Below are 25,107 nucleotides of genomic sequence, written 5' to 3'. Positions count from 1 at the left end.
CCGTTACTCCTTACTCCCCTAACTGTTTGCACTGCTTATGAGGGGTGTGGGAAATATGTTTCTGTATTGTAATTTAAATGAATTATTACTCAAAGTTCTGTATTAATATGCCTAGTTTTTTGTTGCCTGTATTGTTACAGACATACTTTCTGGCAGGTATTGTGAAATAAATTACCAACATAATTGAAACTGACATGATTATATTGTGTTGTGACAAATAAAATATATGCAGAATTTTAAGTATTGTGTGTAGCACTTTTAATATTTTGGAGCAGAATTACCCCAGGAGTACATACTAAACAAACTATTGGATAGTGATAGTGGTACTCCCAACCTGCTCTAAAGGCATCTGTATTGATCACCCGAGGAGAAGGGTACCTCCAACACATTTTGTGGTAACATACATCACTAAATATTTGACCTGGAATGGGGAATGCTCGTGTCCAAGATGTGGGTACCTAGTTAGTATACTGGATTCAACCACACTTACAATGGTCATATCTAAAGCCTTACAAAAGTGGAGTGAGGGATGTGATATCCCACTGACCACCTATGTGAGAGTGAAAAATATGTACATGTATAATGGATAGTGTAAGTATCCTGGAGTAACTGTTGAAATAATTTTATACTGCAAAGCATTCTATTTAGAAGTAAATTTGGACGCTGCCAGTGGGTTACACAAGTATTTGTGAGACAGCAATGGGAATGGTGGTCATCAGGATTCTTGTTTTCTATTCCTGGCTCTGTTATTAGGTTGTGGTCTAGTTACAAATAGCATAGAAAACTAACAGTGCTCCTGTTTGGGTCATTTGAGGGGTTTGAACCCAGAACCTCTGAGTTTGGCTTGTTTTTAAAGGTGTATATCGCTTGAGCTAAAGAACCAAATCTCTTAGCATGGAAGTACCATCTGTGTGATAACCCTCTATATCAGGGCTCGGCAACCTTTCAGAAGTGGTGTGCCGAGTCTTCATTTATTCACTCTAATTTAAGGTTTTGTGTGCCGGTAATACATTTTAACCTTTTTTAGAAGGTCTCTTTCTATAAGTTTATATTTTATAATTAAACTATTGTTGTATATAAAGTAAACAAGGTTTTCAAAATGTTTAAGAAGCTTCATTTAAAATTAAATTAAAATGCTGATCTTGTGCTGCCAGCCTGCTCAGTTCACTGCCAGCCTGGGGTTCTGTTCACCTAGGCCAGCAGTGGTCTGAGCAGGGCCTGCGGCTGGGACCCCAGACCTGGGGGGGGGGGGATGGATTCAGGGATCAGGGCTGGGGGGGGGGTTCAGGGCAGAAGGCTGGGGTGTGTTGGGGGGTTTAGGCATCAAGGCAGAGGGCTGGGATGTGGGGAGGTGTAGGGCAGATGGCTGGGTGTGGGGGGGATTCAGGGGTCAGGGCAGAGGGATGGCAGCTTTGGGGGTTCAGGGCAGAAGGCTGGGTGTGTGTGGGGGTTCAGGGCAGAGGGATGGGGCTGTGGGGGTGCAGGGCAGAAGGCTGGGGGGGTGGGGGGGTCAGGGCAGAGGGCTGGGAGGTGGGGTGCAAGGCAGAAGGCTGGGTGTATGTTGGGGTTGGGGGTTCAAGGTAGAGGGCTGGGGCATGTGGGGGTGCAGGGCAGAAGGCTGGGGGTGTGGGGAGGGTCAGGGCAGAGGGCTGGGGTGCTCGGCTCGTGGGGGTGCTCCCAGCCCCCTGCCCTGGGTGGCTCATGGCAGGGGGCTGGAAGGGATATGCCCTGTTCCACCCCCTTCCCCAAGACTCCGTCCCTACCTCTCTCTGCGTCCTCTATGGAGCTGTGGACACGCTGCCGCTCTTCCCCCTCCCCCTTGCAAGGGCCATCAGCTGATTGGCGCAGGGAAGGAGAGGGGAAGGGGCAGGAAAGCACCATGCTGAGGGAAGAAGCGGGGGAGGGGGGAAGCTTGGCTGCCGCAGGACCAAGCTTCTGCCTCCTGCCCCCTCAGGGGAGAGCGGTGGGCGGGGAGGGGGGCTGGGACCATGGCAGGCAGCTGCGTGCCACTCAAAATCGGCTTGCATGCCGTGTTTGGCATGCGTGCCGTAGATTGCCGACCCCTGCTCTATATGTTACCTGAGTTAGTGGGGGGTTACACAAGCATCTGACTTGTCGTGTTCCTGTTGAAAGTTTTTGTGGCAGAGTAGATGGGTTCTGTTCCTAGCTCTGCCTGAAGTGACACATGCAAACTGTTTTATCTGACAGTTATCACCCCAAAAGGTATGATACCTTTGCTGCTAATAAAGTTTGTAAAGGGCACAAATTAATGATGTGATGTTGCACTCCATATGTTTATGTAAATATAATGTAACTGGAATATGGTTTATGTGAAAGGTCTCTTGTAAGGTATCATTACAAAGCTTATAATCTACAGTGTGTGTTCATTCTATTTGTCTGAATGTATCATTCTTGTATCTGAAGCTAGAAATATGAAGTATTACTCTGCAGTCCTATTGTAACTATGCAAAGTATGGGCCATTATTGGTGGCTTGGAATCTTGATGGCTCCCATTAACTAGAACAATTGGTGGTAAATGGCTCTGTTTACTTGTAAGTCTTCTCCTATACCTGTGCCCACCAATGGGTAATGAAGTCTCACAGGACGTGTGAACGTGTCACATGTACTGGAATCCATCTTAAACCTGGTACTTTTCCATTTAGAAGAAAGGATGGGAACCCAGAGAGAGACAAAGGATTCCCAAGGATTTGTGCCAAAGATATAAAAGAGGGTGGAACAGAACAAAGGGGTTGCCAGTTATAAGGAATCCCTTAGTTACCACCTAAGGTGGAACTGACAAGGACCGTACCGGGGAAAGGATTGAGCCCAGACTAGGAAGGAGTCTAGTCTGTGAAAGAAGTTTATAGGAACATCTCTGAAGGTGGAACTCTTGTCTTGCAGTTTACTTATAACTTCTGGTAAGCTAAAGTGCTCTCTCTATGAGGAACCTGTCTCTGGTTTTGTATCCTTAAAATAGTCTGAGCGCTGGAACTTTTCACATCACAGGATTCCCCGCAGTAGGAGCCAAAAATCACGTTACTGACGATAAGTTTGAAATGGTTGACAACATGATAGTGATTCTTGGCTAATGAGATCCTTATTCCATTAGCGCATTGGAAACATTGTACTGTTTAATGTTGTTGGCTTTTCAGTGATTGTCATTTTAACTTGAAGTTTTTGGAAGGAGAAGTACCATGCTTTCTGGGCCACAATAAGTCATGTGAATAGTTGATTTCTAATGTCAACATTTTTGTACTTGTCTTAAGGAATGTAATCTTTATTCTTTTAATAAAAATTCTCATGATTAATGACATATTAAGAATATATTTTCCTCTATTGGTTTTCAAATTTCACCTCTAATAATCTGAAGTTATATTTTAAAATATTTTAAGGTTGTAAACACATTTTCTTAGTTACAAGTTGATAATCTTAGTTTTAAATTTAAGATTATAGAGAGTAACCTTTGTTGTAAAACATGTTAATTTTACTGTGTTCTTGTATGGAATTGTAATTCGAAATTAATATTTTTCTCTTTTCCTATTTCAGAATAGAAGATGAATAATCTTTCCTTTAGCGAACTGTGTTGCCTGTTCTGTTGTCCACCATGCCCAGGGAAAATTGCTTCCAAACTGGCATTTTTACCTCCCGATCCTACTTACACACTAATGTGTGATGAGAGTGGTAGTCGCTGGACTCTACATCTTTCAGAACGAGCAGACTGGCAGTACTCCTCTAGAGAAAAAGATGCCATTGAGTGTTTCATGACTAGAACCAGCAAAGGTAACAGGATTGCCTGTATGTTTGTGCGTTGCTCACCTAACGCCAAATATACTTTGCTCTTCTCACATGGAAATGCTGTTGACCTAGGTCAGATGAGCAGTTTTTACATAGGACTGGGTTCACGGATTAACTGCAACATATTCTCATATGATTATTCTGGATATGGCGCAAGTTCTGGGAAACCAACAGAGAAGAACCTGTATGCTGACATTGATGCTGCTTGGGTGGCTCTTAGGACAAGGTAAGGAGCTAATTGCAAAATGTTTTTTGCTGTGCTTTACAAAAGTTTACTTAATCTATGCTAGCATGGAGTCTATTCCCATTTTAAAATTACTGTATTCTAGAATTATCTGGTTCATGTCAGATCTGGGTGGTGGCTCGGCCACATTTCAAGTGAATTGCTTACAAAATTACTGCTATATGTTAAATCTATTTTAGGCTCCAGTTGTGCAAATTGGATCAGCTTGCAGGATCAGGGCATAAATAATTATAGACGGCTTGAAATTCTAGTGCCAAAGGCAGATACTATTGGAGCAGTCCACTTAACTAATCTGTGTGTATCCCGCTTCCATTGGAGGATTAACAGATACCAAGGTCAGCAAATGTCAACCAGGCCCACCGCTCCTGGAGTGATATCACATTTGATCTGAGAAAACTGTCTGCTGTTTTCCTTGTAATGTTCTTTGTTGGTGTGCTGGTAATCTCCAGCAAAGTCCTTTCCCATCTCATCCACTTCAGACCTGTAGCTTCAGCAACAAGTAGTTTAAGGGGCGTGTGAGGGGGGGAAGGGCCCTGCCACTGAATGATTAGGCACACAGACTGGGAGCACTTTGCCCCACAGCCTTTTCTAAAACCTTGTAACTTATATCTTGTATGTGTTAGAGTATTTTAAAAAAACATTTGGACTGTCTTGCATAGACAGAAGAACAGAATAGTATAAATTGCTAGTTGTGCATCTAAACTGTAGAAAGTGCCTTGTGCTTGAGAAATAGTATGTGATTGTTTTAAATATTGGTCAGATTTTCTCCTGGGTTTGGTGCATTTTTTCAGTGCTCTTCCAGAGCAAAGCTAGTCCTAAATCCAATATAGCCTGCTGTATGAGGAGATCGTCTGATGGTGTGGTATCACTGTCATAGAATCATAGAACTGAAAGGGACCTTGAGAGGTCCTCTAGTCTGTCCCTTGCACTAAAGGCAGGAATAAGTATTATCTAGACCATCCCTGATGTTTGTCCAACCTATTCTTAAAAATCCCCAATGATGGAGATTCCGCAATCTCGCTAGGAAATTTATTACAGTGCTTAACCACTCTGACAGGAAGTTTTTCCTAATGTCCAACCTAAACCGCCCTTACTGCAATTTAAGTCCATTGCTTTTTTTCCTATCCTCAGAGGTTAAGGAGAACAATTTTTCTCCCTCCTCCTTGTAACAACCTTTTATGTACAGTACTTGAAAACTGTTATCATGTCCCCTCTGAGTCTTCTCTTTTCCAGACTAAACAAATCCAATTTTTCCAATCTTCTCTCATAGGTCATGCTTTCTAGACCTTTAATCATTTTTGTTGCTCTTCTCTGGATTTTCTCCAGTTTGTCCACATCTTTCCTGAAATGTGGTGCCCAGAACTGGATAAAATACTCCAGTTGAGGCCTAATCAGCATGGAGTAGAGTGGAAGAATTACTTCTCATGTCTTGCTTACAATATTCCTGCTAATACATCCCAAAATTGTTTGCTTTTTTTGCAATAGTGTTACACTCTTGACTCATAGTGAATCACAAGCTAAATATGACTCCCAGATCCCTTTCCGCAGTACTCCTTCTTAGGCAGTCATTTCCCACTTTGTATGTGTGCAACTGATTGTTCCTTCCTAAGTGGAGTACTTTGCATTTGTCCTTATTGAATTTCATCCTAATTTACTTCAGACCAGTTCTCCAGTTTATCCAGATCATTTTCAATTTTAATCCTATCCTCTAAAGCAAAGCAAATCCTCCCAGCTTGGTATCGTCCACAAACTTTATAAGTGTACTCTCTATGCCATTTATCTAAATCATTGATGAAGATATTGAACAGAACCAGAACCGATCCCTGTGGGATCAAACTCGTTATGCCCTGCCAGCATGACTGTGAACCACTGATAACTATTCTCTGGGAATGATTTTCCAACCAATTGTAAATTTAGCATCCTCGTGACCAAGACAGAGTCTGCTCTGCAGCCAGCTGTGGCCCAGAGACGGCACGTGCAGGAATGCAGCAGGAAAAATCCCTTCTACCCCAGGGGCACCTGTTCCAAACACCCCAGAGTGAACACACACACACACACACAGGAAAAGTACAATGGATATAATAAAGGGAGATACTTATTTACAGAGGGATGAGAGGAGAAAAACAACAAGAGGAAATATAGGCGGAGCAGTATAACAGGTTTACATCCAAACCAAGGCCCCACAGTCTGGAAGGGCAGACACTGAGCAATGTCTCTGCACACAGAGTTCAGGAGTTGTGAGCAGAGTTCCCGTCCAGGAGTGAGTCTTGGGTGTTCCTGGTCATCTTCAGCGCCAGTGAACGTTCCCCAACAAACCCCTCCGGTGCTGTCTTCTGCTGCGCTCTGCAAAGCCACACAGAGCAACCACCTCCCCACTTAACTAGCTAGCAGCTTCCTTCTTATTCCCAGTGCAGAGTCAGAAGCCCCTGTACTCACAGCCTCATTCAGCTCTGGGCAGCAGGGATACTGGATCCAGCTCCAGCCTGTCCTTCTTGAGCAATTCCTCCCTGGCACAGTGCTCCTCCTGGGATCGGCCGCCCTGTCCTTCCTAGGCTTCAGGCAGGTTGTCTGCTGCTTCACTTTGTGAGCGCCTGTGGGCTGCAGCCCTTCTCTCCTCCAGAGGGTCCTCCCCCCACCAGTTTCCCTCCTTTCTCTCACTGTTCCCCCTCCCCCCAGGAAAAAGATTTAAAGGGGCCATGCTCTCTAAACGCCAAAGGGGTTACAGTTATGCACACACCTTGTAGTAGCTCCATCTAGAGTGTATTTCCCTATTTTGTTTATGAGAAGATCATGCAAGACAATATCAAAAGCCTTACTAAAATCAAGATATACCACATCTATTGCTTCTCCCTCTCCCCTCCCCACCCCCATCCACAAGGCTTGTTACCCCGTCAAAAAAAGCTATCTGGTTGGTTTGACACAATTTGTTCTTGACAAATCCATGCTTATCACCTTTATTATCTTCTAAGTGTTTGCAAATTGATTGCTTAATTTGCTCCATTATCTTTCCAGATACAGAAGTTAAGCTGGCTGGTCTGTAGTTTCCTGCTGGGGTTCTCCTTATTTCCCTTTTTATGACTTACAAACTGCTACCTAGCTCGGGCCAGGAAAGAGCACATACCCAGGGATTCCTGGAAATCCCCAGCTACTATAATGCCTTAGAAAGAGGAGTTAAAATTACACAGGCAACTTTAACTTGACATTTCAACCTTTTTGAGTGCTTCAGTGTACAACTTGAATTCTTATATTTTTGATGGAATTAACAAGGACTTGATAGCTAATATCGAGGTTTCCTTCAAGTTTTTCTTCCCCACATCTTGTTAATTTCTGAGGTAAAAAAAATCTTAATTTTTTTCTGTATAGACTACCTCACCTGATTTGTAACCAGAGGGGGCAGTTATTTCACTGTAAAGTACTCTAAAGAGAGAGGGTTTCTCAAAAGTGGAAGTGTTTGTTTTACAAAGGCTTTTTTAACATGCATGTTTTGAATTTTTTTAGTCTGCTGTGTTTTTATACATAACCCATTAATGGGAACTAATGCACAGAATTACATTTAAAATGTGGTGTGGAAACATGAAATTTTAAGACTCTGGGAATCCAGGAAGGCTTAAGTTAGTAGTACTGTTTATAGTTTCCACTGAACACTATATATACATATAAATACACTGAGTTTATAAATGCAATGACCAAAGAACTACGGAAATGGTGTACTGTGTAGGCTTGATTTTTTTTCTCCCCCACCCCCACAACTTTCGGAAAAGTTCCTTTCCACCTGAAACCTTTCATGGATAATCTCCCTTTAAAGGAGACCAAGTTTAGGTAATTGGAAAAAGGTGTTTTTGAGTTGTGAATAAAAACTTTCACGTCCCGTGGTCGGTCCCCTCTCTTCCCCCCCCCGCCCCCCCCCAAAAAAGTGTGTGTGCTTCATCCCATAGTGTGACAAGCAGTCTTTAAGATCTTTTTGGCACCCTTTGCTGGCTGCCTGATAGGGAATCTTCTCCCCAGCCTATTTTTGTAAAATTAAGTCTGTAAGTAAATAGCTATTTAAAATATTAGAATTTTGTATCTTAATATTAAATTACAGTATGGATACTTGTAGCTAAGAAACCACTACAAGCTTTCTTGTTTGTATTGAGGTCCACAAATCCATGATATTGCATACTCTACACTATAGCCTTGGAGGCAGATGAAATCTGTCAATCAGAGGTAGGGGAAGTATGTCTCCACCTCTCAGAACCCCCAGCATTTGTCTCCCTCTCCAGTTGCAGGCAGGCACACCAGGTTATCCCTACTGCAGAGCAAATTTAAAGAAGAAAGAAAAATAGCGTAAAATCTCCAGGCTGTCGCATCTTCCTTTATGGGCAGAAAGGATTCCCTTTCTTCTCAGTTGCTGAAACTCTCTGCATTCCCTGCTCACCCATGCAGACTGAAGCATGGCAGAGAAGGCTAAGAGGAAAAATCTGCATTGTCTCCTGCACCTGTTCTGCTGATCAGTGCCTGCATGGAGATCTCTGCTTGTTCTGTGGAGACCCAGGTGCCTCAAGTGCTTAGACAAGGGCAGTGTTTCCAAAAGACACCCTCCTTCAAACAGGAGAGCTCCCCAGAAGTAGTGGCAGCACCTCACCAGCAAAATCCCTCAGGCCTGGCACAGGTGACAGCAGCAGCCCTGGGATTAGCAAGTGGCAGCTTGCTCTTCCCTTCATAGGGTGTGAAGGAGTGTTTCTTCTACCCCACACATTCCATGGTCTCCATTCTATAATGTCAGAAGATGCCTTGGTGTGCACTAGTCAAAATTTATACTAATGTCACTAGTGAAGATAAATATGCCTTCCTTTTTACTTGGTGATCAAGGATTTGTAGCATCTAACGGGAAGATATTTTTACCGGAAAGAGTGGCCTTTTCGTTGCCTGTGAAGGGCCTATATAGTGAAGTCCAGGCTTGCTTCACCTCAGCCCCTTCCTTCAGGCATGAAAACTATTGAGGGCATCAGGCTCACAGGAATAAGTAAATAACCAAAGAAAATTGTCGTCTGACACCCTACGTGCCCTTGCATACCTTCACAAACAATGCTAACGTGGGTGGACAGTATTGCAAGTGTGGTCTCTTTCAGCTCATTTAAAAAAATTGTATAGACCAAATTTCTGCCTGAGGAGGATTCAGGGAATGCAGGCAGCTATTCTAGATTTTCTATGAATGGGTGCAAATGAGCCTATGAGCTCTTCAAAATCAAAGCTTTTTCCATGTTGTTCCTAGGCCATCCCCAAAAGAATCAGGATGCAGGAGGCTGAAAAACTGAGATAGCAGTAAAGTGCTAGGTTTGACAGTATTCACTCACACTACAGTAACCCCATATTGATGAAAGTATTGTACCACCTGCACCCTAGGCTTGAATTTTATTCTCACAAAGCTGACACAGCCTCTGTTCAAACCTTAGTCAAACTGTTCTCTATACTATCTATCTTTGAGGACCATAATCTTCATAGCCATCACACCAGCCCAAAGTTTTGTGATATGATTCTATTTCTCCAGTGTTGTATTCCATAAGAATAAGGTGATTTGTGTCTTTATTCATAATTCTTGTCTAAAGTGACCCCTGATTTCCATTTAAATGGGGCAGTTAGCCTGTTTATATCTCCCCCCCAACCTCATTGATATTTAAAGGAGCTCAAACTCTGTACTCTAGATGTTTGAAGGGCCCAACGTTTGATCCTAAATAGACAATTTATTTTCTAGTTTCTCCATGCTTCTCAGGCAGATGTGGGAAAACCAGGGGTCTGCCAATCAGAGCCCAAAGGTTGTCCAAATGTTTGACACTATGTATTTACTCTTGTGATGTTGCAGGTATTCAACCTCTTGGAGATATGTTTGTGCAGAACTAGACACATGGCAATTCCTATAGCGTGTTCTTGTTCTGTCATCATCTTAGTATTCTTCAGAGCTGCTAATTGAAACTATATGCTTTTTAAGTGGCAATTGTTCCCTCAACTTGGTCTCTAAATCTGAGGCCCAGTTTGGGAGAATAGTATTAGTCATTTCTTACTAATACTCTCTCAACTTGACACTCAAAACTGATGCACTATTTGGGAGGATATTTCTGTACTCTGTTAAACTAGAACTTCTCCACCAACCTCAGTGGAGATTGTACTGCTTACTAAATGCCCACAAGTGGGAACAGAACAAGCAGAGGCCACCTTGAAGAAGAAAGTTACTTACAGTAAGTGTAGTTCTCGTAGAGTGTTTCTGTCCACTCCCCACCCTCTCTTCAAATCTTTGGAGTCTAGTGTTAAGTATTGCCATTGAAGGACAGCAAGAAGAGAAGGTAGAAAGGAAATGTGGCCCCAACTGACACGGCTTGTATAATTCCATTCTTGTATATCCCACTTATCACATGTGGGAATGTGCAGTGGCAGCAATGCTCCTGAGCTAACCTTACTGATTAGTAGCTTCTCTATTTCAGTTCGTAAACTTTGAGGCCAGTAGCAGCTGAGAACGCTTAAGAGGCAGTATGTTCAGTGCACGGAGTCACTAGGCAATGCTCTGGAACTACTCCATACAAAGCCAGTCAGGACTCTGGAGAAGCATGCCTCCTCTCTGTGAGCATACTGTTTCCAGGGCAAGAAGCTTACATAGCGTCAACCTTCCTGGTCTGACCTCGGAGCATTCAGCATCCCCCTGTTACACCGTGCACTTCCCACAGCAAGTCCGCACAGGCAGGGCTTCTGGGGAAGCCAGAAGGCCCTGCACCCCAGTTCCGCAGTCAGCCATGACACTCAGCCAGCAGGTAAAACAGAAGGTTTATTATATAATAGGAACACAGTGTGAAACAGAGCTTGTAGGTACAGAAATAGGACCCCTAAGTCAGGTCCATCTTGGGGGCAGGGACGCCAGACTCCGGGTCTGGGCCTCCCTCTCTTTGCCCAGCCAGCTCCAAACTGAAACTCTCCAGCCTCTCCTCTGGCCTTTGTCTCTTTCCCAGGCCAGGAGGCAACCTGATCTCTTTGTTCTCCAGCACCTTCAGCTGGCACCTTTGCAGAAGAGGGGCCCAGGCCATCAGTTGCCAGGAGACAGGGTGCTGGCCATTCTCTATCCAGACAGCCTCGCACTGGCCCTCTAAGGCTCTGCAACAATCACACACCTTTATCCCACCACCTAGATACTTAAGAAATGCATAGGGGGAAATTGAGGCACCCACACAGTATTCAGAGAGAACATTAAGAATAGTCTCACTTCGTTACAGAGAAAAGATTACTTTGTACTATTCTTGAACTACTTTTCCCAGCTTATAGTTGTGGCCAGATCCCTTAGCCGAATGAAAGGATTGTTAAAAACTTGGGAACAGCAAGGGAAAAGTGGGAAATTTACCCACTAAAAATATATTTAATTCTGTATAATAATTTGAGCTTTCATAATTTGAGCTTTCATTTACATTTTTGTAAAAGGACCTGAATTTTTCAAAAATAGATAACTTTGAGAAATTTCTCAATGCAATAAATTAAACACAGTCCATGTTGTTCTATATGTTCTTTACTGAGAGTTTGTATAGTACATGGGTTCTCAAACTCAGGTTCAGAACCACTCAGGGGGTTGTGAGGTTATTACATGGGGGATCGTGAGCTGTCAACTTCCACCCCAAACCCTGCTTTGCCTCCAGCATGTATAATGGTGTTAAATTAAAAACACTTTTTTATATATTTATAAGGGGGGGGTCGCACTCAGGGGCTTGCTGTGTAAAAGGGATCACCAGTACAAAAGTTTGAGAACCACTGGTATAGCATATATCAGTCAGCCAAATGTTGCAATAAACGTTGGCAGGGGTTTTTGAGATTGCCTTACCTTACATCTAAACAATTATATAATTGCAGAATAAGGAAATGAGAAAATTATGGATAGGTGCTTGTATATTCACGTGTGTATATACACAGAAATAACAGGGTGGGTCTTTAATGTGGATAAATTGTACTGGTACATCAAAATACGTAATTGTGTATTGTCTGCATGATGGATGTTTGGGAAGTGATTCCAGGATGTATTTCCCCATTTTGTCTTATAGCTGATAAAATGGATTTGTCTTTCAGCCATTCCTTATGTCTACGGTGTCTTATTTTTCTTCCCAGTGTTCAAGAATTACACATGTAGCAATGATCATAATTACTATTTCCTTGAATAATGGGTGAGAACATAGTTCAGAATAATCGAAAACATAGATGGGCTCTAAGGACGCATCTTCCCGGTATCTTAATGTTTTAAGTTTTTTTGTGTATTCCTAGCCAATATTTTGCTGTAGTAGGGCAATACTTTATATGCTCCACAGCTGGCCATGTCAAAAAGGAACACTGGATTTACATCCTAATTTCTGAAGTCTGAGGAGTCGGATGAAATCTGTTTCATTTTTACAATGTGGAGTCATTTTTAAATTGATACCTGGTTGCTCTGTACCCATTTTGCTAGCTTTCTGTTTTATATTTTGACACCTAGCTTCTGTGTTTAAATGCAATGTTTTCTGGCTTGGATAATTGGGAAATTGTTTAAGGCACTTGATGTTTGAAGTACTTCGGTTTCCTAGTGTGTTGTTTTTTGTTGTTGGTATAATGTGGGCCAGATGCTTCCCTTTCTGATCCCTTTGCATAGATTCAGTGATACAAAGGGGTGAATCTAGTTGTCTGTTCAGCTGAGAACTCCCCTGGTATGAGTGTTCTCAGCTGGTGTAAAGCCAGTGTAGCAGGCTTCTATGCCTCTACTTCTCCCATAGGCCAAATATATGAGGGGGCATGGCCAGTGCTTCAGCTCTTAGCTGGTAGACTGTCCTTTTTAGGAAAGTTGTCCCTGTGCTGTTCTGGCTGACACTGGGATCAGGGACAACCTAGACAGAATCAGGGAGCCAAAACAAGCTACCTGTGTGTCCTTTCTTTGCCGTGCTAAGTTGATCTTGAATGCAATAGAGAATCTGTCTCTGTAGCTTCACCTTCTACTTTAAATACCCGTCTTCCCAGATAAGCTCCCCAAAGTATCTGGCTAGGTATATGTTCACGAGTGCCTGATAGTAAGGCCAGGTTTACCTTTAGAAGCGCTTTACTGGTATACTATACCAGCAAAGTGCTCCTCATGTGGACACAGTTTTATACCAGCGCAAATAGCCCCCTGGTCACCTTCCCCCACAAAATAAGCTATACAACTAAAAGAGCAGTTTTGCCAGTATTACTGCATTTGTGCTAGAGGCTAGAGACTTCTGACCAGCATAGCTGTGCTGACAAAAGTTTGTCGTGTATACCATGCCTAACTTCCGTATGTATTGAGTTGGTATAATAAAAATGTTTTACAAATACTAGTGCAAATGTACACTGTACTACTGTATTAGTTACAAAAATTAAAGCTGAGTTCTTAAAGGGCGCGGCTTCTCATATCTTCAAGAGGAGCTCTGCGTTTTATTTTTCTAAGGCAGACAGGACTACTTTAAAACATACTGGCAGGCATTTTTCTCAGTGTATTAATGTTACACAACATGGAGGGATGGCTAAACGTGTGATACCACTATTTCAACATGTTGTAAAAATGACCCTGCTTTTTACAAATTTTATTAAATGGTGAAATACTGTTTTATTAAAACCTTTTTAAAAAAAAAAACCAAAACCCTTAGCTATTTTTTCTCACCATTTTCCTGTTTTCTTCTGATTATATTCTAAAAATACACTACTTTAAAGCTTTTGTTTGTCCTACTCCTTCTCTTCTGGGAGGGGTGGGTGGGTGAGAGTGTGTGTGTTTTGGGGGTGTTTTTGTTTGTTTTTTCTTTTCCATTTATGCTGTTTGGTTTTTATTTTGTGTTAGTCTCTTATTTAGACTTTTCCTGTGCACATTTGCTCATTCTCTCTTCCAAAGGGAAAACTAGATAGGGCAACCCTCATTTTCAAATCCATTTTATAATTTCCTTTTTCTCCATTACTTTGTCTGCTACTTCCCATCTATTCCCACTAGTTTCTTCTGTGCTCTGTACCTGCCTGTTCTAATTCTGCTTCAGTTAACCCCTTTCTTCAGTTTGACATGTTCTCTCTGCCAAGCCCTGATGTTTCTTCAATGAACTTCCCAGCAGTCAGACTGTAAAGAGCTGTGTACCTCTGGCCGAGGATGGGAGGAGTACTGATCATGGCAATTAGTGCTCATTTGGTTCTTTCCCCTTTAAGGGCTTCCAAGCACCAGTTCATTAACTGCTTTTCTGTGACTGTGCTCTTATGAGAAGTGAGTGATATAGAAGGTTGTTGCACCGGACGCCTTCTGGTTAGGGCAGCAAAAGTCTGGGTTCTGGCTCTGTTATAGTCTGCCTGTGTGGCTTTGGACAGGTTATTGAGTCTATTTCCCTTGTTCCCCATTTGTAAAATGGGTGTTATACTTACCAAAAGTAGATTCTCAATCACTTCAAGTCTTTGAATCAAAATAAATGTCTTCCTATAAAAGATAATCTCCAGATTGACCAGAAATAATGGCTTCATTAAAGGAACTACTGCACGAAATTGTATAGTGTATTATGCAGTTTGACAGATTATCATAATGGTCACGTCTGGCCTTAAAAATCTATGAATGAGCAGAGTCCAGCTCCCTGCTATTTTTGTCATCACAGACAAATGGGCATCTTCTTGCTCCTAGAAGGTGGCGATAGGAATAATTTATAACATCCCTATATAACGAGAATAGTTGGTTGTCACGCAATTGAGTATGCTAGTAGCAACTAGCATAAACAAATGTTGTGCTCTCTTCCTAAGCTCCAGTGCCCCTGCTGCTGCTCACAGCTTTGCAAAGCTGCAGCAAAGTGAAAACTAATTAGTCTTGCCAGTTTTGTTATGCAGAAGTGAAACTCTCAAATTTCCCCACTCTGCGTGGAGAAAACTAAGCTGCAGCAGAGGCACACACTAAAGCAGTTTACTGGGGAACAGAACTTAAAATGGAGATACTCTATTTTGTGGGGGCTGTGAGATGGTATCTGAGACATGGACTCTTAGTACAGTGACTAGGAGGCTCTGGGATGCATGGGAGGAACAAAAATGGAGGATCTTCTGGCTTAGAGCAGCTAAATAGGGTTCAGTGAGAGGGGGCTTAACATATATATTGGACACCTAACCAGAGACAGTATGAAGGATGGAACCTATGAATATGCATCCAAGCTCTCCCTTAGCTAGATCAGTAGTTAATCTGTTAGAGTATCCGGTCTCTGACCAGTTACCTAATGCCTCAGAGAGAGATGCAAGAAACCCCAAACTGAACAATTATGGAGTAACCAGCCCATACAGGAAGTCAGTTAATGGTTAGCTTATTCCTTGAATGAAGCATGAAAGTTTTATATGCTTCCAAATGTTAAGGTTTTTCTAAAATCCGATATAACATAGCTGGATGTTCTTACTATTCATATAAACTTGCAGTGTTTTTTTTAATCTTCCTAAGATCTTGGCCTCAGTGGTATCTGATGAGGATGAATTAACAGACTAATAGTGTGGTTTGCAAAAATACTTCCTGTCATCAGTTTTAAATTTGTTGCCTGTCAGTTTCATTGAATGTCTTCTTATTGTTGCATTATGAGAACAGCTAAATAGGAGTACCAAGTCCACTTTCTCTGTACCATTCATTATTTATATATTTATCACGTCCCTCCATTATTTGTTCTCTGAACTGAACAGTTCCAGTATTTGCCATCTCTCTTGATGTGAAGTGTTTTCCCTTCCACTGTTTCATCATCTGGCTCTGAACCATTTCTGTTTCTGCTACATATTTTTGAGACAGGGTGACCAGAATTGAACATGTAATTCCATAAAATGGGTTGTATTCTAAACTGAGTGAAGAAGCTCTTGGATAGCAGAGAGAATGCTTTCTCTCTTCCAGTGGGAGTGATAAAGGTTGATAATGATCTGTGTGAGAGACTGGAAAGCCAGTATGAAAGATGGAGAGGACTGAGCAGGATACAGAAACAGCACCCACTTTGCAATTATAGCACCAACCTCTTTTCAAACAGGGAGGGTCCTGGGCACCTCTCCAGGGCTTTGTTCCTTGATCTGACCTGAGGGAACATGCATAATTTTTCAGTGTTCTTTGGCTGGTTGGTATCTGGTAAATTTTTTCAAGTCCGAATTATAAGTCTTTTTTTCTCGAGTTTAAAATTTTGTGGTACTAATTTGGATGAGCTGAAATTTGACATTTCCTCTGTATAGGAGGATTGTATTTGAGAGTTGGATTTGTGGTTTAACAAAGTGATGCTTCAGGTGATGGTTCATTTTACTTGTAAGTAATTTTTTTAAAATTAAGAGTGGCTGAGTAATGTTGTAACCATCTTCTTTAGCATCCCATGTTTGCTGTATATCAGGTATTAACAGCTCTTTTGTACAGTGTTACACAAGTTTGTGGCAAATGGAATAGCGCTTAATGAAATACTTCTACCTTGATATTTTATAAAAGGGGTGGGAACGGACTATATAACCATTTAACAAAAGTAGATTTACTAAATTTTTGAAGACAATATCAGATGTCTATAAAGTTTACACCAATAAAAGATATTATCCATAACTAGGGCCCTACCAAATTCAAAGCCATAAAAAACATGTCACGGCCTGTGAAAACTGGTGGTCTCCTGTTAAATCTGGTCTTTTGTGTGCTTTTACCCTATACTATACAGATTTCACAGGGCGACCAGTGTTTCTCAAATTCCTGTCTCAAAAGGGAGCTGCAAGGTTATTTGTGGGGAGGGGTGGGCGGCGGTCCCAGTATTACCATCCTTTCTTCTCCACTGCCTTCTTCGGCTGCCCAGCCCCGAAGGCAGTGCCCCACCAGCAGCAGTACAGAAGTAAGGGAGGCAATACCATACAATGCCACTCTTACATCTGTACTATTGCTGGTGGAAGCTCTGCAATCAGAGCTGGGATGCCAGCCAGCAGTTGCCACTCTCTAGCTGCCCAGCTCTGATGGCAGCGCCAGCAGCAGCACAGAATTAAGGGTAGCTAGCAGTACCGCAACCCCCTCTATAATAACCTTGAGACCCCCCCCCCACACACACACACACACACTCACGCACACACACAACTTCTTTTGGGGTCAGGACCCCTACAATTACAACACCATGAAATTTTAGATTTAAATATCTGAAATCATGAAATTTATTATTTTTTAAATCCTATGGCCATGAAATTGACCAAAATGAATTTGAATTTGGTAGGGCCCTATCCATAACTTAAGTTTAGTGGGGAAGAAAATGGACTGTCACAGCATCTTGAGCCTTTTTTGTTGCCACTGGGCTTTATTGTTAAACATATATAAGTTCTTTGTTTAAAAAAAAAAAAAAAGTTTGTCCCTAATTTGGCATGTCCCTAACTTTGTTAAATCTGATGTAGAAAGCTGCCTTGATTTTAAAATACCTTGTCATCTTGGAATACAACAAACACTTCTGTTTTCTGTAGCAGGATAACTAGTGGACTTGATTCCAGAGTTCTCCTGACTTTATCCATGGTGCTATTGCATACATGTATCCTTTAAACAAAAAAACCCATATTTCAGTATCTTTCCAGACATAAGACACATGTTTGCCAAATACAAAACTGGTAGTAGAAAAGCTTCACTGTCAAAACTTTAAGTCACACAAAAGTGGAAGATTGAAGTACAGGAAAGCAATATTACAACTACGATATCTGATTCTCTTACTAGTTACTTTTGTTCATCCTACTTGGTAAATTTTGATCCACAAATATGATCATTTCTGCCTAATTCATATAACAAAACCAATTCAGTTTATTTTAGTGTATACCAGTTTTTAACACTCTTAATTTTGTAGGTACGGAATCCGCCCTGAAAATGTGATTATATACGGCCAAAGTATAGGAACAGTACCCTCTGTGGATCTCGCTGCTCGGTATGAGAGTGCTGCTGTAATTCTTCATTCTCCTTTGACCTCGGGAATGCGAGTAGCCTTTCCTGATACAAAGAAGACCTACTGCTTTGATGCATTCCCAAAGTAAGTTGCTACTAACTGATGGGTTAGATCACAGAACCCCCCTTGGAAGCTGCCAACTGATGTGCCAAGACTACTTCTGCTCCTGCTTTCCGTGCCAGCTCGGGACCCCAGCACCCTGTCTTGCTGAGCCAGACACGCCCGTCTGCTCCAACAAAGACCCAGGGTCTGAATTACTTGCCCCAAAGCTGCAGACTTAACTGAAAGCAGCTAACAGAAGTGTTCTTGTCTTTAACACTCAAATGCCCAACTCCCAGTGAGGTCTAAATCCAAATAAATCTATTTTACCCAGTATAAGCTTATACAGGGTAAACTCATGAATTGTTCACCCTCTGTAATACTGATAGAGGTATGCACAGCTGTTTTCTCCCTCAGGTATTAATACATAGTGATTTTATTAAATACAAAAAGTAGGATTAAAGTGGTTCCAAGTAGTGACAGACAGAACGAAGTAAGTTACCAAGCAAAATAAAATAAAACACGCAAATCTATGTCTAATCAAACTGAATACAGATAATCTCACCCTCAGAAATGCTTCAGTAAAGTGTTGTTTTTGTTTTTTGTTTTGTTTTTGTTTTCCCCTCACACTGGACACCTTCCAGGCCTGGGCACAATTCTTTCCCCTAGTACAGCTCTTGTTCTAGCTCAGGTGGTAGCTAGGGGATTCTTCATGATGGCTCTCCCTTTTTTCTGTTCCACCCATTTATGTCTTTTGCGTAAGGCGGGAATGCTTTGTCCCTCTCTGGGTTCCCACCCCCTCCTTGTCAATGGAAAGACACCAGGTTAAAGATGGATTCCAGTTCAGGTGACATGATCACATGTCACTGTCAGACTTCAAGCCTTCATTCCTCCCAGCCTGATTCACAGGAAGGCTTGCCTGCAAACAAAGCCATCCACAGTCAGTTGCCCTGGTTGATGGGAGCCATCAAGATTCCAAACTACCATTAATGGCCCACACTTTGCATAATTACAATAGGCCCTCAGAGTTGTATCTGAAACTAGAAGTATGAAGTATAAGAGTGATACATTTATACAACTAGGATGACCACACTCAGTAGATTATAAGCTTTGTAATGATACCTTACGAGAGACCTTTTGCATGAAACATATTCCAGTTACATTATATTCACTCATTAGCATATATTTATAAAATCATATAGAATGCAACGTCACACTAACATTCTCAGAATAGGTAAGAAAGTAATCTTGCAAATTCTTTGCAGTTGTCCTTTTAAGGTAATATTAAAAATGCTAATATCCTCTAATTACATAATTTGTTTGCCAGAAGCTGGGAATGAGCAACAGGAAATGGATCACTTGATGATTACCTGTTCTGTTCATTCCCTCTGGGGCACTTGGCATTGGCCACTGTTGGAAGAGAGAAACTCGGCTAGATGGACCTTTAGTGTGACCCACTATGGCCATTCTTATGTACAAAGAATGAATCAAGAGCTGATGAATCCAGAAACATTTGAATACATGAGAAAAGATTAACAGTAATTTATCAAATTAAAAATGTTTTTATAATGCTTGATTCACACACTTGTGAATGTTTTATATTGCTAATCAGTTTTATGGGTGGCTTTGTATTAAAAGGTAAGGGGAAAAATATAACTGTCCCAAATATAACCATGTAATGATACTAGTGGGTGGTCCTGGCTGGTGTATTGTTGGCTCTGAATAAAGTGTCGTCTTGTCTGTTGCTCAGACCAGCAAGGACTGGGAAAAGCTGTGCCCTCACTGCTGCTACCCATGCTACTGCAGCTACACTGCTATTTATACTTGCTCATTCTAATTCTCATCAAGCTAGCACATGTGCACATACGCAAAGGAATTTCACCTCTAGTTCATAGCTCAGCCATAGCCTAAGGACAGGTCTAAACTAACAAGTTAAGTTGGCCGAGCTATGTCATTCAGAGTTGTGAAAAATCCACACCCCTGAGCAACATAGTTAAGCTGACCTAACCCTTGATGTAGACACCACTAGGTCAATGGAATAATTCTTCTATCAACCTAGCTACTGCTAGGTGGTGGATTAACTACAGCAATGGGAGAACTCTTCCCGTTGCTATAGCAAGTGGCTACACTGAGGCACCAGAGCTGTGCTGTACCTGTTTAAGTGTAGACATAGCCCAAGTCTTTTTCATGAAGGTTAAGTGTGTAAAGTTGACTGTTCTGTGTTCATGTTTGTATCTCTTTTCTTGCAGCATTGACAAAATTTCTAAAATAACATCGCCAGTGTTAATAATCCATGGGACTGAAGATGAAGTAATTGACTTTTCGCATGGTTTAGCATTATTTGAGCGTTGCCAGAGACCTGTAGAGCCACTGTGGGTAGAAGGAGCAGGCCATAATGATGTGGAGCTTTATGGACAGTACCTTGAACGATTAAAACAGTTTGTATCACAGGAACTGGTGAATTTGTAAAGTACTTTATATATTTACATGCTTTTTCATTTCACTGCAGAACTGCACACTTTGATAAATACTAACATAAAACCTGAAGGTTTTGTTTTCAAATCATGTCAGTTGCCTTCATAAATGTACAGGTAATGATTTGTGAACATAATTAATGAAGGTTTTAATACCAGTATTATAAACTGGAATAACATGATCATGCAGTTCAGCTTCTGTAGTTCGTATACTATGTGTGAGTTTTTTCTCTTTAGATGTACAAAATATCACAAGGAGTACTGTATGAAATTTTAATTATGTAAAATCAGATGCTGTAAAAGTGTTGCCAAATGCTTTAGCATATCAAACAAATTTATAAATATTTTTTAAACATCTCAAAATGTACTGTGACTTATTCTATTGCACAGGTGTACACTAAAAATCAGACTTCTAAACAGCTGTACTTGTAAAAATACCAATAGCCATGAGATTTAAGCAAATATGTAATGAAAACATAGACACTCACTGGAATTGGCCCAGGCCCTGTTTTATAGGGAGCGGGTCAAAACAAGCTTTTTTTTTTTTTTGTGCTACCGTGCATTATATCTGATGTCTTGTGGTTAATTTGTTTTTGTTTTGTTTTGTTTTTGTTTTTTAACTTGGAAGATGAGGTTTAAATCTGCCCACTCATCTATTCCTTAGCTAAACAGGTTATTCTGTAAAATTAAGTCCTAAAATACCACTGTTATAACAAATTTCATTCACATGCTCACTACTGAGGTATAACTAAATATTTTAGTGGTTTATTTGAAACCAGTAAGGTATTTAGAGCTATTTTTAAATGTCAATTCTATAGAGATGCAGTATATGGATAGAAAGAATCCTGGAAGTTTTGTCTAACTTTGTAATGAACAAAATGCGAGCTTGCCGTTGTCAGTTCAGGTTTACTTTTGGGTGTTTATGAGCCTGCAACCTATTGTTTTTATTACTGTATGAGAATTTTACTAATCTGCTCCTGAACAGTGAAGGAGAATGTTGACACTTTTTTTGTATTAACTCATAGTGAAATAAATTTTGTAAGTTGCCTTTCCCTTGAATGAGTTTTGCTTGAATAAAACTATGAAAGATAATGACAAACTTAAAATTATATGTAGCCTAATTTGTAAACCTAGTAATATTCCAACAATACACACTGTGCTTCTAATTTTAAGGCCTTATGTAGTTTGTTCTGCTTGTTTTTGTGATTGTCCAAGACTACTGTGTAATTAAATGTATTATCAAATATTGTGAATGATTTGGTTCAGATGTGTTAACTAACAGTAAATAATATTACACAATTTGCTGTTCTTTATTTTGTTCTGAAAAACTTCAATATACTAAACAACTATCTGGCTACTAACTATAAAAGGAGACTGCGATTTCTGAAGAAGATCATCTGCAGGTTGTTTTTTCAGAGGCCTCCTTCACAAAACCAGGGATATGGTATGTTTGCCAGCAAAGATCCTGGGCAGTGTTGCTTTCCATAGGCAGTTGATGACAAACTGTCGTAACTTGGGCAGTCGTCCTCGTTCTGTCTGAGTTTTATGCTGGGGGACATAGCAGCTCAGAACTGGAAGGAGACACAGACAGATTAAAGCCACCTTAGCCCCACTTTTCCCTGGACTGTGAGTTTAAGCCATTTTGCCTGTAATGTTTAGTACCCAATTTGCATAGCTGTCTCATTACACTTCTAGGCAGTGGAGAATTGGATTCTTGAGTGCAATTCCACATGGTTATCTTCAGCTTTATTCTGATCTCTATTTTTTAATGTAGATTCTTTCATGAAAGATTACTGAAGTATTTAATATACTGTATATGTAGTAAAAGCTATGTAGCATATTCATTCAGTTATGAAAGCTCTCATGACTGACATACAACTGCTAATTATAACAGCTGGAAAAGTTTAATATGCTGTCTTATGTGGTGGTGGTCATGGTATTATCTTCTTTATGCTTATACCTGGGCTTCATTTGTGTGAAACTGACAGTGGGATATTTTATATTAAAAATACAATTGTCCCATGATCATAAGAGTTGTCAGCATTCATTTACAGATGTTTGTGTTTTGGATAAACTGCCAAAGCAAAAAAGAACACTGTGAAACTCATGATCCTTTAAAAAAGGTGAATGTGTGTAGGCAAAAAAAAAAATAGTTTGAGTATGTTGTATTTATGTTTCTGACATTTAGAAAGGTTGGTAGGTCTATTCTGTATACTCACAAACCTTCATTGGCTCAAAGATCTTCAAGTGAGTGTCAGGGTGGATCCTGCTGTAGTGGCTCATGCCTGTTGCACACAAAATTGGGTTTTGTTTAATAGGGTACATGTATGGCCCTGACAGACACTGTCATTCCATGTGAGGGTATGAAAGGTAGTAAAGCAGCCGTGACCCTCCCTCAGTTCTCTTACTGTCCATGGCAATGAGACAGAACCCAGTGAGTGCTTGTCCTGCTTCTCTGGAGCTTCAAACACATTCCTTTTTTGAACTTTTTAGTGAAAAAATGACCATCCTCATTTTTAGGTTTTTTAAGTAGGATGTTCCAAAAATAGAAAAGACCCTCAGTACATCCTCTGAGCAGGGCTTTTGCACCCTGCATCTACCACTGTGGCAAACTGCAACCTGTGTCGAACATATACATGGCGAGCCATACCCATATTATTAATACTTATTACTTATTACTAACATTATTAATTAATTAGAAAATTAATTATTAAATACAACTAAATTAAGTGGATAAATTCCACTGTCCCTACTAACCCTCCCCAAATCAGGCAACAATGGGTTGAGAGGCATAGTAGATCTCTATTCTGTTTAGAGCAAATCACATTCCCAATAAGTGTGCCAGCATGCAAATCCTTATTGAGGACTTGTAAGTCAAGGGACGTGACTGAAACTACACCTACTCAATTGAGAAGTACTATACCTCCAAAGACTGAAAAGGGTTATCTTCAGCAAGTGTTCCCTTGAGTAGCAACAGGAAAGCAGGAAAGAAAATGTCATCAAGATTGGCACCAATAACTTCACAGACAACTGGACTGACTGACTTGGCACTGGCTCCCACAACATTGACAGCATCATCAGAATGAACTTTTGCACCCCAATACAAGGGTGAGGACCAAAAGGTCCCAACCAGTGTCTAGGCAGAGCTCCAAATACAGAAGACTTCCTCCTGAAAGGAGGAAAAGAGACAATACTCCTCCAGAGACAGTTTTTAAGTTCTCTGCTGGTTCCAGTATTGATACTGGTTTTCTGAGCATCACTTACCTTGACAAAGACATTAGTGCTGACCATTGCACCAATTACAGGCCCAAGATATGTCAACACAGAACAGCCTAAATATCCAGGGATATTTTCAGCACTGGACCAGCGTGACTCAGGCCCTGAGCACTACCCCACAGTTCTGCCATTCAAAGAGTGCAACTTCTTATTAATCCTTAGATTTCACCTTCTTTCTAGTGTCAAACAGGGACATATCTCTCTCTTACAAGAGCAACCTTAAACCCAACATCAAAGATCCTCTCACAAGGCACCATCTCAATAGATGCATGAATAGCAGTGGGCTGACCAGCTGCAACGGTGACCAGCCAGTACGCATTCATAATGGCACGTTGGCTGTACGGGCCCTAGCATCCCATAGCAGATCTCCTTATGGATCTAGAAAGAGGAAGAGATCCAGCTCTGTGGTGGAATTACTACTTACACAACTGATACAGAACTTGACAGCTGCATCCTGGCACTGCAATTAGAACAGCGGCACCCCCAGTCTCTGCCAATAGACTCATCAGTATCCAGTGAGGCAATTTAACTAGCCCATGCTCGGGCAGGAGACAATATAAGGCCTTTCAGGATCTCCTAACTTGCATAGCCAAGTCTTTGGACATAGGAATGGTGCTTATCAAGGAGAGATCCTATTAAACTCTGACAGCCTGAGCACATTAGCCCCAGCCAGGATCTCTCTCTCTGTCATTGAGGGCATATTAGAACTGGCCGAGGGTCTCTAGCAGCCCCAAGCTGCCATTCAGTCCACATCCAAACTAGTGGAGAAGCCCTATCAAGTGCCCCTGGAAAAAATTTGACTACTTTTACTCCCACCTAAACCAGAGATCTTTAGCAGCAATGCAGGAAAAGTCAAAATAATGAAAAAGGCCCTCAGAAGTTGGACCTTGTCGGATGCTGTGATCCAGAGATTTCTTGGGGGTTACAGAGATCCCCTGGGTCTGGTATCTCTGTACTAGTTTGCCAAAATGTGTCATGTGAGGTCTCTTCTGAAAGCGTGTGTCACATTGATCCTCCATAATCATTGCAAAATGTAAGTACAACTAATGAGTTATGTACATGTACGGAAAACTAACTTCATAAGGTTTGGGGCTTGTCACCAGAAGATGAGACAGGCTTCTTTTAGCCAAAAGTTGCTTATGTAAATTGTTGTATGGTTCACAATGGGTCCCCATTTACAGTCTGAGGAAAATGCTAATCAAGCGATTGCAAAGTTTTTTTTTCCAGGGAAGATTCTAGGCAGGGAAATGCAAGTAGTGGAGGTTATCCTATTTGCAAATGAAGATAATGGATTTTTGGATTCTTACTGTAAGACACTCTCTGCTTCTTTCCACTGAGAAAGTGAGAGGACAGTGACTTGTCTCATGAATGGAGGAGTATAGCC

General features: G+C 41.2%; 1 protein-coding gene across 4 annotated transcripts in view; it reads left to right on the top strand.

The window, feature by feature from the left end:
* Window positions 1–22,472, top strand: part of ABHD17B (abhydrolase domain containing 17B, depalmitoylase) — a 29,755-nt gene extending 7,283 nt beyond the window's left edge. For 3 of the 4 annotated variants that reach the window (XM_045021992.1, XM_045021991.1, XM_045021990.1), the window contains 3 exons: window positions 3,547–4,021; window positions 17,839–18,018; window positions 20,223–22,472. In XM_045021992.1, the coding sequence (XP_044877927.1) occupies window positions 3,555–4,021; window positions 17,839–18,018; window positions 20,223–20,442 (867 nt within the window). In that variant the 5' untranslated portion in view covers window positions 3,547–3,554 and the 3' untranslated portion in view covers window positions 20,443–22,472. The remainder of the gene's footprint in view (window positions 1–3,546; window positions 4,022–17,838; window positions 18,019–20,222) is intronic. The other variant, XM_045021993.1, reaches the window with a different exon arrangement.
* Window positions 22,473–25,107: the final 2,635 nt, after the last annotated feature.

This window comes from Mauremys mutica, chromosome 6, assembly GCF_020497125.1.
Source record: "Mauremys mutica isolate MM-2020 ecotype Southern chromosome 6, ASM2049712v1, whole genome shotgun sequence".
Taxonomy (NCBI): Eukaryota; Metazoa; Chordata; order Testudines; family Geoemydidae; genus Mauremys; species Mauremys mutica.
Note: the sequence above shows the minus strand (reverse complement) of the source record. Positions and strands in the feature narration are given on the sequence as shown.